General features: G+C 31.8%; 1 protein-coding gene across 3 annotated transcripts; it reads right to left on the reverse strand.

Annotated features, from left to right (window-relative positions):
- Nucleotides 1-230: 230 nt before the first annotated feature.
- On the reverse strand, nucleotides 231-15,058 carry LOC119637635 (retinoblastoma family protein). Of its 3 annotated transcripts, none has more exons than XM_038033814.1 (15): nucleotides 15,025-15,058; nucleotides 14,769-14,935; nucleotides 14,566-14,705; nucleotides 14,313-14,501; nucleotides 13,906-14,260; nucleotides 13,685-13,844; nucleotides 7,807-7,993; nucleotides 7,095-7,627; nucleotides 6,779-6,877; nucleotides 6,021-6,121; nucleotides 5,740-5,919; nucleotides 5,547-5,679; nucleotides 1,937-2,037; nucleotides 1,714-1,881; nucleotides 231-1,661 (listed from the first exon to the last, which is right to left on the reverse strand). In XM_038033814.1, exons 2-15 carry the CDS (start codon nucleotides 14,907-14,909, stop codon nucleotides 1,503-1,505), a joined length of 2,646 nt encoding a protein of 881 aa, XP_037889742.1. In that variant the 5' UTR covers nucleotides 14,910-14,935; nucleotides 15,025-15,058; the 3' UTR covers nucleotides 231-1,502. The 3 variants fall into 3 exon arrangements, with proteins under 3 accessions (XP_037889742.1, XP_037889740.1, XP_037889741.1); XM_038033812.1 differs by having other exon boundaries at nucleotides 14,760-14,935; XM_038033813.1 differs by lacking the exon at nucleotides 15,025-15,058 and having other exon boundaries at nucleotides 14,760-14,962.
- Between the last annotated feature and the right edge of the window lie 495 nt (nucleotides 15,059-15,553).

A 15,553-nucleotide genomic window follows, 5' to 3' on the forward strand; every position in this document is an offset into this window, starting at 1 on the left:
ATTTTCTAAAGTTGCGAGACCAGTTTCCATTATAATAATATTTATGGGCGTCGTCCGAACTATACTATTTGAACTCTCCTGTTTCCTCAAATGAGATAAACGCACTCTGCTTTAAATATTGATTAACATTATTCTCAATTATTTAATAACATTAGTTAAAACTATTTTACTTAAATTAAAAATAAATTATATTTATTGTTTTAGAACTCAATCCTAAAAAAATATATCGGACAACTTTTGTTTTTCATATTGATTTCAAAAAAAATTTGTTCACGACTTCAGCTATTTTGTTATTGTCCGAAATTTTTCAATTCTAAGAACGTTTGACCGTTGTTGTGCAAATGAAAAAAATAATCCGCAAAGCACAGTGAATGTTGTTGCTTCCACAAATAAACATTGCAGACAAAACGCAAATATACAAACTGCTTTTTGGTATACGGCACATTCTGTCGTTTATATTTATATATACAATCACAAAAAATATATATTTTTGCTTATAAATACAAAGAAAATATTCAGGATTGTCAAGCATATATTCCGCGTACCGAGCGGCACACTGGTTGCGGAAATGTTATATACTAGTAACCATCGGGTAGGGAAACTAACATTTTTCCATATATTTCAAAGTTAATAGTACTTTCCACAAGCGAATAAATTACAAAAGAAAAATTACCTAAATTCCCACTCTATTGCTGCTGTGTACCATGTTTCTGAGATTGTTATTGGGTAAGAACATATAAATACGACGCGAAATAATTATTCGTTTTTAATTGTTTTCTAGATACTGCAATCGATCAGGTAGTACGCAGTTATTAATAATGTTATTTTTTAAATTATATACTAAAGGAAGGATGTAAAGGAAATAAATATTTGACCGTTTATTTTGTAATCAAGTGTATAAAACTATTTTAAAACAAGTAATTCAAAATAAGGAGTCATGATGACAAATTAAAAACTTGTGAAGATTTTAACAAATATTAAAAAGTATTTGATTTGAATCATAAGTTTCTAGTAATTTATTTTGAATTATTTATTAAATTGAATTTATTAAAAGCACTGTCTAATAACTATATATCAGCTAAGTGTGGATATGTACAAACTCATTAATGATATTTACGATTATCGAATAGCTAGTATCGGAGCAACTGTTTATGTAGATACAATTTTCTTTTGAAATAAAGCAGCACTTGAAACATAGACGAAAGCAACTTCGTGTTTGTTTGTAAGATATATTTTATATAACATACAAGGTTTCTAAAAATACGAAGAATATATTCAAATTATATATTTCGTTGCTATGTTTCATGGCTTTGGTGAATACCATTTTGTTATTAGTTGTCTATGCTATTAATCTTTACTTTTTGTCAATTTTATTCCTCAGCATGTCCTAACTATTCAAGACTTCATTCCTGTTAGAAATATCCATTATTAGGAAAATAGGTTATATCGCTATTATTCACAGAAATTGTGCATTAAGCATTGTACTGAAAACCAACTGTTCTTTAGTTACGTTCTTCTTGCCTGTCTTTGATAATCTGTAATAAAGCGTCACCAACAAGTCCTCTGCCCTTTTTTGAAGTCGAATCGGAACAAGTTTCCATCGTATCAAATGGCAAAGTACGTTTTCCTTTGCTTATAATCGCGTTCAACTTCTCCAAGTCCTGATATAGAAAACATTAATATTTACCAGAGGAAATATATTTCGTTAATCACCTTTCCGGGACTGCGGCAAAACTCATAGGTCAGCTGATTTGGGGATTGAATATATTTTTCATTTTCATTTTTGTCCATGGAATGCACGTACAAGAAGTGATTACTTGACAATTGACGAGGTATAGATGGCTTCTCACTCGGGTGGGGTGACAGCAATAAATCACAATCCTAAACGAACATATCAAGGAAAAATTTTTGTAGGCTATCACGGTAATTAACTTACCAGTTTTTGTTTTTCACTAAAATTCCAAGCATAAGGGGTCATTTCCTGCATATAAATCTCATTATAAAATTTAATAATATCACCATAGACAGCAGTAACTTCTGGAAAAAAAGAACATTTTAACAAAATTTAACGTATTATGAACCTACATTAAAAACACATATGTAAATGTATTGCATTGTTATCTCATGTCTTATCAAAACGGACATTTTTATTTCAAACCGAATTAGGTATTATATTCGGGTGTGACCGAATCTTTTGTACTCATCACCTTCAATCTAATTTATCTCTTGAGTGAGCGTGGCTGATTTTTCCATTTTTGAATATACGTGAAATTTTTATGGTGTATCTATTGTAGTTTGAGTAATGGGCAAAAAATCCAGAAAGCGTATACTTTACTGTTTTATTTACACTGTGGTGCGTCTATTGACCGATTTCACCCATTTTTCGATCTGTATGTGAGTATAAAGTGAAATTTCCAATGTTTCTACCGAAGGTGAAGTCGATAGCTTCATTTTTGCAGACAGAAGAAGGGTTATTGCACATATTACATACGTCTATGGACAGACAAATATATTTAAACCTATTCAGAAATTAATGCTGACTAGGAACATAAGTACTCTGCGGGGTCTGTAAAGCATTGATATGGATGTTGCAAAGGTTTCGGCAAAACGATCATGATGAAAACAAAAAAAATGTAAAAACGCCATTTCAAAGTAAGGTATTACATACGAAGTGGTTGAAGAAGTGGTCCGGCCCGAACCATTTTTAATCAAAATGTCTAAAAAATTACCCCCTATACGTAGAACGCAAGAAACCAAGACGGGCGGACAAGCTTCGATCTGTATAATGAAAGTTGAGTCTATATCAATTCCTTCTGTATTGATACTCGCAATTCGATATTAAGCTATTCCAAATTATCCAACACAAAGTTTATTGTTGTCACCAAAAACATAAAGTCGTTGGTTCCAGTAGTTAATCTAGAGACATCGCATTTGGATGGATTACAATATAAGATCTAAAAAAAACAATGATGACATTTGAGGAAAGTATTGACAAGATGGATCTGCTACATTCGTTAAGTTCTTCACCACTTTTGGACTTTTTAAAGTGGTAGGGCACCGTTGACCAGAATTGTAGCAACTTACTGCGACTTTATCAACTGCATCTGAATAAAACAATAATTACAAAATCTTTTTGATCAGTTGGATGTAAAGATGTGAAGAAAAAGTAATTATTTGGATACGAAGTTTCGAAAAATCATATTTTTATACAGTGATTCAAAAATCGATCGTATACACCATTAATGCCATTGTCTAATGTCTTTGAAACCATACTTTTGTAATATTTAACCCTGCATTCTAGAGAATAACTCTATGAAAAGTATTTATCGCCTCTTTTATTTATACATCGTATTTTGAAATTATTATTTCCGAATTCAAAGCAAGTAATTTATTAAGGAAAAACTTTAAACTAACATCAATTAATCTAAATTAAAATCTTTTCACAGATGTAATTCATAATTTTTTTTCTCTGGTAACTGTCGATTAATCCTGGATTGATTTTGTCAATTTACCTTGTGTCCCGAGAACAAATTGAATGAATGATTCTTATCGAAAAGGAATTAGAAAGAGTTGGAATGAAATTCCAAGAAAAGATTATGTTCAAAAATAGCTTTAAAATTTCTATAAGATGTACTAAAATCGCTAATGTGCCCCATTTCAATTTTGGGGTTAATTCCCTTGTTTTCCTGAAAATAATATAGTGTTGCTAAGCATTAGCAAACCCTACCAAGAAGAAGTTGACAAGATTCTCTACTTAGAGGAAAGTTTGCGACAGTCAGGGGCAAGACGTAGAGACACTAGACAATATGTATTTTTGACTAGTATCATGTTTTAAATCGACATATATATTTTTGTTCGTCCCTCTTCAAGTTTGACGAAAATATTGAAAGTTCTTACACACAGGTTAATATTGAAAATGGTCGAATCGATCGAAGTACACATCTATACTACAAAATAAACTAAAAAGCTCTTCTTAAAATTCAAAGAATTGAAGTAGATTAAAAATTTCCACACACATTATATAGGAAGTACGGTTTCACCTGTACAAAAATGCAAATGTCCTCCCCGACCAGTCAATATTTTAGAGGATCGAACATTTGTTTTTTTAGTTTCTTCGGATGATAAAGGTGATGAATGTAAAACTTATTCTGAACATACAAGTACAACTATTTTAGTCGGGCAAAGACTTCTATTAAATACCCTAATACTGCTTCATCTAGTGTAACTTGTCGGGAATTCAACAGATTGTTAAAATTTAGCAAAATTAATTTTTTTCATTTAAGATTGGTCGTCTAAGATAATTCTTTACCTACTTTCGTCATAAAGTACGAAAAATTGGACTTCGTTGTAATACAAAGGTTTGCTTTTAATGAGAATGTGTACCATAAGTTGAAATCCAGGAAAAAAAGGTTACGTGGTTAATGTTTGCTACCGTTAATTTTTATGTCAAATTACTCTTACAAATCAAATTTCCTGATAAAAAATTTTCAAATTTAACAAAAAAGCAGACGTGATCCGTGGAGGGCTCAATTAAAATGTGAAAAATGTGTTTTTAGTAGAAATAAGTATTTTTATAGTCTATACCACTTGCGGTGCAGGGTATATTAAGTTATGCGGTCATATGTAACACGAGGAACGTCTTAAGATAGACCCAACTTTTATTACACCGACTGATTCAGAATCAAAATCTGAATTGATTTAAGCTGTCTGTCCGTCTGTTCATCTGTTGTCCGTTCATGTATTTTTGTATTCAAGCTACAGGTCGCAATTTTTAAGATATTTTGGTGAAATTTTGTACAGTGAAGTGTTTTGACCTAAGGACGAACGATATGGCAAATGATTTGGATCGGTTCCCTTTTTCGACCAGTTCCCATATAACGCTCTATTTTGAAAAGTCATTATATGGAAAAAATTGCAATTTTCACCATTTTTCGGCAAAAGCTGCTAAATATTATTATTTCAGCATTCTAATTTGGTATGAAAACTTTGGACTGGCTGGGGCAATTCATCTCTCATATAACGAAAACTGCAGTTCATACGACAAAAAGGTATAATTTTTAATGCTTTATGCCGAAAATTATAACATAATAGTAATTTAATATAAAAAAGTTAACGGTAGCAAATTTGGACTATTTTGGGTTATTTTTTTGAATACTACTCTAAAAAGGATTTTCACGAAAAGGGATTCTTTGTAGAGTAGAAAAGTTCTAGTTTTAATATGTTGTGACCAAAATTGACCCATAATAGTAATTTTATACAAAAATAATCTCTACAAAATTTGGATGATCTACGCATATTTTTGAATGCTGCCTGCCGTAAGGATTAACCTTGTACTACATTAGGTTGCGTTTTGAGGCAGTTGTCCCTTAAAGACGCAAACGGAAAATATGCTTATATATAGAAAGAAGACAGAATTTTTGTGCTCTATATTTTGTGTTAGACAATATGGTGTAGGGTATTTAATGGTTGGCGTTGTCAGACTATAATGTTCTTACTTGTTTTATTTAATTAATTAAGTTTTATTTGGTGGATTCATTAAAACTTACTTATTTCCCCGATGGCATTTGCAAATTCTTTAGTTTTTATGAGCACCTCTCTGTATATGCTACTAGCAGCTTGTGGCTGTTTTCTGTAAAATTTCATAATATCTCTAAACAGCTTTCCACTAACTTCTCCAACCTATACATATCAAATTATTAATTATACAATTCATGTTAAGGGCACAAAATACTAGCTTACCTTTATGTATAAATATATTGCACACATGAATATTTGATCAAGATGCCGATCCCTCATGAGTTCAGTTTTCTGTGTTATCGAATACTCGAATAGCGTCCAAATTTTCTTTAATACTACTTCATCGTGCAGATCTAATTCTCTACACAGCTCTTTAATACGGAGCCAGGCTAGCTGGTAAAACTACACAAAAATTTGAAGTTGGTAAAAAATTTGAAGTTGGTACTGTCCCACTCTCTCAAATGTATGTATTACATAAGTTATGCCATCAAAAATCTTCTTACCTTTCTCAGAAAAAGTTTCAGAGGTCGCGATCGTTTGTTGATTTGCGCTTTATTGACTTGTTTGAGGCTGTCTTGATTGCGATTTTCTGCTCCAAGGGTCTCTGTGAAAGACAATTTCTTAGCTAGAAGTTATATGCAGATACATATATACACTCAAATATATAGGCATAAAGGCATCCCTTGTAGAACACGGTACTTGTGAAACATTGTTTCGATATAATACGGTACATAATTCGCGAATATGATAACACGGTATTGACGTAACACGATTTCCAAACATTGAATATGTGTTTTGTTGCATTTGTTTGAATTTCTTTTTGCTTTTATTTTGATTTTATCATTAATAAGAGAACTTTCAGTTGAGAAAAAAGGAAATAGATTAGCTTTAGTTTTGAGTGAAAATTAATCTTCCGATCGTCATTATTATTTTTTAAACATATTTTTAATTTTTGTATTGCATTATAATGTTGAATTTTATATTTTCTTTATAGAAGTTTGAGGTTAAGGTATTTATTCGTTTATGCATGTACACACTGTCTTGATTTATATTATTCCAAAGTTTCGTATAACACGATTTCGTTATAATATAGAACAAGATTCAATATAACACGGTACACATTGCTTTGGTTTATATTATATCTAAATTTAAATTATATTATTCTATGTTACACCTTAGTTTGAATAAATAAACAAAATAGTTCCGTAAAACACGGTTTAGATACCTCGTTTTACAAGGGGCGCCTGTATATAAATCGTACCTTTTGAAATGTTAAAGAGATTTTTTCGTACGGAATCACTAACATTGGCTATGGAGCTGCTATTAAAAGTCTCATACGCCGAATGCATTGGCGACTGCACTATAATTTTTGATAGTAGAAAAGTTTGAAAGGCTTATTAATCTTAAAGAGATATCCATAAAATTTTGCATGTATAAGAAGGGACACTACCGAACCAAAATGATTGAGTCACGGAGAAACTTATTAACGTTATCTCGTACTTGTCCTTTTGATTAAAAGCCGTCCAAAGCCAGATATCCCACCTTATGCACACAAAAATAAGCACGTAAGCACTTACATTGTAATTCATTGTTATCGACGTGTCCTACTTTTACTTCGCACCAAGTAGGCAATGTTGCATGTTCCTTTTTTATCAGTTCCCACACCGGAGAACATTTTTGCCATACCAACGATTCTAGGCAAGTTTCTTCAATTAGATTTAGATGTTTTATTAATTCTCTATTAAGTATCCCTTCGTGACTGCGCACTATTATTTCGATGAGTTTATGGAACTCAAAGGCGCTTATACTGAAACACTCCAAAATCCACGGGAATTTCAAAGGGGAATCATACGCGTCAAGTACAATCTCAATACTGCAGGCAATTAAGGTCGTATTAAATGTGTCCTTTTGAAACAAACTACTGAGATCGATCGGTCTAATTTTAACTTCAAAATGCAGAATTTTGTCCAGTAAATAATGGTAGAGCGATTTGGCCAGCTGAAATTTATTAGGTGCTTCTTCCTTGTTTGGAAACTTATTGTAAAATAATTTGGACATGAATACCAACTGGTCCTCAATTTTATTTAAAACCTCTTTGCCGGCAACTTGCCTGAAGGCACGCAAAAATGGAAAACAATAATTAATTATGTATTTTAAGGAATTATCTAAAGTTTAAGATTATAACTTTCAATCCAAAATTCAATATAGAAATTAAATAAGTCACGTCAAGTTAGTCACGTTTGACCTAATCTAAACATTTAACGTAGAAAAGGTTAAAATTTATCCTACTTTATGAAATCTGAAGGTTCTGTTATGCTGGCTATTTCCCGTAATTTTTTGACATTATTCGTAGCATTTGCTACCGGATCGTATATACCATCTCGGCTAGGCAAACTTTCTTTGCGTGTGTACGGTGTATTCGGCATCATTGACTTAATATCAGGCTGTATGTCAATTTTCATTCCAATGGATTCATCTAAAAGGAAGAACAAAAAATTCCAGACATTAAAAATATTTTCAAAATCAAAACATGAATCACTCCGTATCCACGAAAAGTTTATTCAGAACACTATCAATTTTAACTTTTCTCTTTTCTTTCTTTTGCATATTCGCCTAACTAACTTTGAATGTCGGCGACTGATTAGTCAAAAATTAACAACAGTTAACAACCGAAAAATTTACTGCACTTGCGTTTGAATGTTAAGTTTACAAGATGGGGAATGGATCAGTGCAATCACGTATTGGGACTTTAATTATAGTATTTTATCGGGGCATATTCAAGTTATTTTGAACGGAGTAATCTTTTGTCACTGCAAAGTTATTAAAAGACAAGAGTACCGCAAGCAGGTAATTTTTATAAATATATATGGGATAAATTAAAAGCCAAGATCTTACTGAAATGGTTAAATTTATGGTTAGTCATAGTTCAGATAACTAGAGCTACTTTTTGCAGGTTTTGTAAACAGGTATTCTAACTGTTCTTCAAGAATTTCACTTTTTATTAACACACACTCGACAAAAGCTGTTAAAAGTAGGCTATCTAATAGGAAAACGATGTCATAAAAATGTTTGCAATAAAACAAGAATAATAGAGCATCAATGCTTTTAACATAGAAATTTACCTTCGTATTCCAAGAAGAATTTTTCTATACCCTACACAGTATATTAAGGTAGCGCGAACGTAAGTAACACTTAGAAGGGCTTAAAAGAGCTCCGCCTTTTATTATACCGATCGATTTAGAAACATTTCCAAATCGACATAAACCTGTCTGTCCGTCAGAGATAAGAGAGATAGGGAGAGAAAAAAAGCATGAATACAACTAGCACAGAGGCAAACCCAGCAGCCGGCACAGATTCCAGTTGTGAGTGAAACTCTAAGTCGTTGAAAACATCTAAACGCTTGGCATCCGATAAAACTAAATAAATTCAGTTAATTTTCGAGTCCCACTAAGATGTTTTAAAAGTGAATTTAAATACGACATAGGCAAATCGCCCATATGAAGGAGAATTGATTTGATAGAATTTAATCAATCCAATATTGAGGTTAAGTAATAGATATCATTTCGATTTTTGCTAGGGTATTTGATTGAATTGAAAAGCTCCTAATTGTATCTACATTGACTAAACTTTTTGAAGATAAAGTTCCTAGAGAAACAATTCGGCATATTAAAGTTTACCTCACCAAGTAATGTCGTTGAACCGATAGTACCATTTATTAACTTAATCGGAAACGAAACACCATGAATAAATCTACATTGCGTAGGTGACGGAATAGTTAACAAAAGCAATCTATTTTCATAAGGAGGCAACGAAACAAGCAGGTCGCAACCGAAAGTATTTTCTTGAACTAAACAGTTGGATACTCACTAGCAACTAAGACGATCAGCTCTTATCCTTTTGTTTTTACTAGATGGTTAATCTAGTCGCTTTAATAAAGTCAAATATTTGATTGAGTTTTTCAAGTACTTCAAAAATGTTCATAGGGTTAAGAACTTCACAAAATATATGTTTAATCGTAAGATGTTGCCCACATTTGCAAATTGGAGGAGTAAATTTTTAGAGATCCATTCGCATATTGTACAACTAATAGTGGACTGAATGAAGGTTTATTACAAAATGAGAGGCTACTTTACTTTGTATCTAGAACATTGATTGAAATTGAAACTAGGTACGCACAGGTAGAAAAAGAAATATTTCCGCTAGTATATTCTGACCATAAACATTTATTAAAAATTACATCAAAAGATTGTAACGTAATGCCGTTTGCGAAACTAAAAAGCATGAAATGAAGTCTAGAAATATATAACGGTAATCGTTTACGTTTTGTCTATGAAATATTTATATTAATTATATAAATATTTAAAGAAGTTGGCATTGTTGGCAAAATTTTAACATACTGGTTAGGACGATGATAAGTGGGAGCTTCAAAATGTGAATTTTAAATATAGTTTACTTTTAAAAGATAAATATATTTCTTTTGAGGATAAAGAAATACAGATACAGAAATTACAAGAAGATAAGTTAAAATATCTTCATTTAACGAATTTCGGTACGGAAAACACAATAAATAGAATAAAGCAATTTTTATCCTGGGTTAATGAAAAAACTGCTATGGACATAATGGAATTTAACTGAAAAAATTATTCTGTTAGTAGTGATCATTTTTGGAAATATCTGAATTTAATTTCGCTTATAGAAAAAACTACGTCGAGATTTAGCGAGAAACTCATAATCCCATTTTTTATTTATCGATTACCTAAGGAAATTGTCGCGGATGAAGTTTTTTTACATCATATGAACTTAAAAGATTAGCTAAAAATTTAGATATTAGTGTAACCACTACGAGACTTCGTTTTTCAAAGGAAAACAGATGTGGAACAAAGATGGATCAGCTGGCTGAAGCTAATTGATTTTGATTTCGCAATGTAATGACAATAAAATCGATGCATCAAAACTTTACAACAATTTTTCAATTTTTCTTGAATCATTAACGATGCATGTGATCCGGCGTTTTCGTGATGACAGACGACGCTTTTTGTATTACTCCATTCTAAACGTTTTAGCTTAATTTCACGTTTTAATCGCAATAGTTGTTGGCAGTAAAAAATGGAATCAATGTTCAAATCGAACCAACTCACGCTGGATGATTCGCTCCCAATCTTTACGAGAACTTTGCGCCGTTTATGCAACTTCATCTTGTCGTAATGGGCAATGCCAGTTATCAGTTTATTCAAAAATGGTTGAAATTCATTGGATATCAACAACGATTCGTAAATGTAAATTCTGTCGATCAAATTTATCAAAGTTGATGCACGTGGTGTTGAAATATCGAGTTTTTTCGTATCCAGGCTTATGCAAATGGTTTAAAACCATTGTTTGGTCCGTGATTAACCCCGCAGCGGTCTCATAACCTAAGATGCGATGGTTTTCTTCAATTTTTAAGGAACATGGTCGACTTTTGAACGATTAGTTCACCGGTGCAAACCGTTTGCGACTGTTGATTTTTAAAACTTTTTTACCATAAACACTATGATTTTTATACAAAACATGTGAAGCATTATCGACTTGGTTGTGGAAGACGTCACGGATTTTTCCTTCACCTATTTCATGCCAGTTTGTTCGAGTGAAGTATTATAAATAGAAGACGTGAAGTATTATAAATTAGAAGACAAATTAGGCTAAGCACAGATATTAGTTTTTTTTTCACACAAAGTTATCAAACTGATACAAGAAACATTAAATTTCCAGCATGTTGATAATAGATATCTATAAATTAAAAAAAATTTACAAAATATAACTTTAGCGAGAAGCTCAAATTTTAGGCAGTAGAATTGTTTAGCTTCCAAACAGCAATAATCAATGAAGTTTTAGACCAGATGAATGTAACTATCATTTTAAACGAAACGAACGATTTTTATTAAAAATCAAATAAAAAACAGCAACAACTTGGCGAATGCACAAACAAACACAAATTTCTGAACTAGTTGCAACACTTGGGCGTTCAGCAAAAAAACAGCGCAAACTAAAAATGCATGGGAGCGATAGAGAATGCGAATGTGGGTATGAACGAAAAGAAACGTAAATCTTTTAAAAGAATATCTAAAAAACTTTGATGATAAACCTGACAATATTAAATATGGCAATCGTCTTGAAACATTATATAGATAAAGAGAGGAATTGAAAAATTAAATCTTCAGCGATGAGTTTGAGAAATATATTTATTTATTCCACTTATACAAGAAACTCAGCTAAAACAAATTGGTAGTCGAGTTCAGTTGAATTTTAAAGTAAATCTTAAATTAATTAATATTAAAACTTAGTATAAGTACATTTAAACAAATAAGAAGGAAAAAAAAAAGAAAAAAAGCATGTACACAACTAGAATAGAGCCACACCCACAACTGGTACAGGACCAAATTGCAAGTGAACCCCTAAGCCATCGCAAACATGCATAAGCTTGGCAACTGATAATAGTTAACAACAATTAATTTTCGATTTATAATGACTTTTTAAGGTTAAAAGTTGGTTCAAGTACGACATAGGTAAATTGCGTATTAAGCAATGTTGCTTTAATGGACTTTAAAGAGTGCGTTAATGAGAATAAGTGACAGACGTCATTTATCTATTCAACAAAACGGAGATATCGAAGAAGAAAACGAAAAATCGGGAGTAATTTACAGGATATATAATTTAAGGAACATGAGAAAAGGTCTAGCTGCTGTGAGATACAGATAAGCAAAATATCTCGCGAGAATTTTACAGTAATAATGGTAATGGCGTTGCTGGCTATAATATGGGAAACGATTTAAGAGCTTCTAATATAACTGATTCAATCGATTCGATACCGAATGAAGATGGTTACGCTGGCCCCATGTTAAACCAGAATAAACGTTGCAGTCCACAATGTTTCGGGTCCTGAGAGAAAACGAATGCTCATGGTACAGAGCCAAAATCACGTCAAGATTTTACTACATTTCTGCCCAGAATATGAAGCGATATTAACATTGCTGATAACTAGAACCATCAGGATTAGCCTTCTAGGCGTTAGACACATCAGCGGAAACTCGATATATCCTGTACAAAAAGTCGCGTAGGGTTCAGGAAGACCAAATTTGACTGCTTTCGACTTATGATAAAGGTTGTAAATACAGTTACTAGGAACATATATAGACTGAGTTTAATTCAAGAGAAAACTAAAATGATGAAAATAAGCAAAGAAAGCAAACGCATTTTATGTCGCTACTCTTGTATATACTTAGTTGTCTAAAGCATTTCTATATCTCTTAAAAGATTACTGAAGTTAACAATTACTGATTGCAAATTTTTTTTGATCGCTATCATCAGATTCCTTTCAAAAATCAATAAAACCGCTATAACGATACCTCAACAATTACCAAAAAACCATAAATAATCTCACAGTGTACATATAAGAATATTACAGTACAGTCGTTTAAAAGGTGTTGCCAAATTGTACGAAAATGTGACTATAAAATTTATCTAAATGTATGTATGTCCACCATAGGATATATGACGTATAACGAGCAAATGTATCCCGTACGTCTATATGTTTAGGTTATTTTCTCCATAAGAGAGAGTATTCGGAAAAGACTAGGATTTTGTTCACTTATTTTCTTCTTTACGTTCCCAATATTATACCCATCATCACGAAAGAGTGCGTTTGATGTTGCGTTAGAAACCAAAAAAACTAGTATCGGGAATGTTTTAATATCTATAAACATAATCAGCTCTACATTCGAAATAGCCTTGCCGACTTCCAATATGCCAGTCTCGCGTCGAATGTGTTAGTTGCCGAAATTGCTAACGTTGAGGTAAACTAGTTACATATATCAATAACTTCTTCAAGTAAAATTTGCATGAAGAATAATATTCAAATTTAAAAAGACTTTAAGCAATGATGCTTGAAGCTCTAACAAAGATATATATATCGATCTGCTGGTATGTTCTTGTATTTAAATTTTCGCAATCTTGGATGTTCCTATACAGAGGCATAGTCAAATCGAAAATAGCATATATACTTTATAAATTCTTTGAAATATATTTTCGGGGTTCGCAAACAAAAAAATAAATTTAATATACGTCCTCCAGTGACGTATATAAAAAGAGAACATTACAATGCTTTAAAATATGTATTAAAACCATTACTTACATGAATTATTTATTTTACGATAATCTAATAATATGCGTTCGTCTAACTCGGCCATGTTGAGAACATATAACTCGTAGGCACCTTTTAGAGATCTGAGATTACGTTCAAAATTCGCATTTGAAACTAAACCCAAAAAGTTTTCATCATTACCGTACAATGTCTGTAAGTAAATGAATCAAATAAAAGCATTCGTTATATAACGGAAGAATAATTTAACACACATTGGCATCAAGGAACATTTTTACAATTCTTTTGAACGTCTCTTTCATATTTTTTGCGTCGGCCGGAGATGCATCTGTCATGCTACATAAATGCTCAATTATGCAGTAATTGCTAAGGATGTTAGCATTGAAATCGGATTTACCCCACTTATCCGGCACACCCATGAACTTTGGATTAATAATATCTATACGATTTTCGACCAGAACGTTTCTATATATTAAGTCGATGCAGCAAATTAGCAAATGAAAAGACATTACAATATCGGTCACTTGGCGAACCGGATTTTGATTTTTAGTGCATAAATATAGACACCAACATATTTCAAACAGTTTACTGTATGGACATTTGGCAGACCTGAAATAAAATAATTAAGTTTGTTTTTCACCCTGTTAATTATAGAATTTACCTAAATTTATAGTTTTTCTTTTCATTTGGTGGTACCATAAAAAGTTGTTCGAATATGTCTCCGTAACGCTTAAAAACATTTGATGTGATGCTATAACTACGCTCCATTTTGTTAATTTGGTTTAGGAATGATTCTGGTAGTTTAGCCATTTCATGCCATTTTCGCATTTTAGATGTAAATTCATATATACTATTAAACATTTGATATTTTAAAAATTATGGCTGCTGGGGAAGTTAACAGTGAAAAGATTTACCTCATGTTGCAACTTCTTAGAAGTTTAATAACTGAAATACAATTGCCCAAGACAACATCATTAGTACCACCTACGGTGGGAGTATACGAACCTCGACAAGCTGCGTACAAGGCACAGCAAAACCAGTGCAAAGGATCACCCTAAATAAATACCAATAAAATTCGAACTTTATTTAGTAAATAAGCTTAACACACTTTCCATACATCTAAAGAGAAGTTTTGTGATATCTCAGTGTATTTATTCCACGATAATTCCTCTGTTTCTCTATCCATATTAAGTTCTCTGCAAAGATCTTCGTATTTGCTTCGTACTCCATCACAAACTTCTTCCCTTGATTGGGTCATCTTGGTAATTAAGTTAAATATGGAATCTGTTATTTTTTTGAAAGTTATTAGTTTGAAAGTTTTTGCTATTATAAAGTATAACAATTTCAAAAATTTATTAAACAGCTTAATTTACTTGTAAAGAAATAAAACACATATATGTAAATATATTCCACCACCCAAAAGAAAACAAATGTCACAAAAAAGGCGCGAAACGTCAAAATGGAATGACTAAAATCAACTTTTTGTTAAGGTAGGGCTACCGCATTTATTTGTAATTTAAAAATTGAATAGGAAATACGACAATGAATATCAGGAATGTTTTGAGAAGCGCTATCACAGTTAAAAGTATCGGCGTAAAGATATACACTTGTCTCAAAATATTTTGCGTCAAAGTGTAAGGAAATGTTTACATACATATGGATCTACGTATATACATATATGCACTGAGCTTGTACGGTAGGTTATTGCCTGAATTTGTATTTGCCTTTAAGACAAAGACACAACGTTCAAATTGTTTTAAGCGCAAAACCAAACTTTTGCAACACATGAAGTCTCCATTATCAAGCTCCAATATTCAAAGTAATTACCCACTTTGAGAAATAAATAATAACATTAAACAACGACAATTTTGAGCAGGAAAAACGATTTATTTCCAATTTAGA

This window comes from Glossina fuscipes, unplaced genomic scaffold (genome assembly GCF_014805625.2).
Source record: "Glossina fuscipes isolate IAEA_lab_2018 unplaced genomic scaffold, Yale_Gfus_2 60, whole genome shotgun sequence".
Taxonomy (NCBI): domain Eukaryota; kingdom Metazoa; phylum Arthropoda; class Insecta; order Diptera; family Glossinidae; genus Glossina; species Glossina fuscipes.

Excerpts from the sequence above, each read along its gene's own strand:
- LOC119637635 (XM_038033812.1), bottom strand. The coding sequence starts at position 14,909 with ATGACCCAATCAAGGGAAGAAGTTTGTGATGGAGTACGAAGCAAATAC. Across the intron at positions 6,878-7,094 it reads CGATAACAATGAATTACAAT|TGCAGTCGCCAATGCATTCG; the intron begins GTAAGTGCTTAC and ends CAAAAATTATAG. Across the intron at positions 1,882-1,936 it reads TTAGTGAAAAACAAAAACTG|GATTGTGATTTATTGCTGTC; the intron begins GTAAGTTAATTA and ends ATGTTCGTTTAG.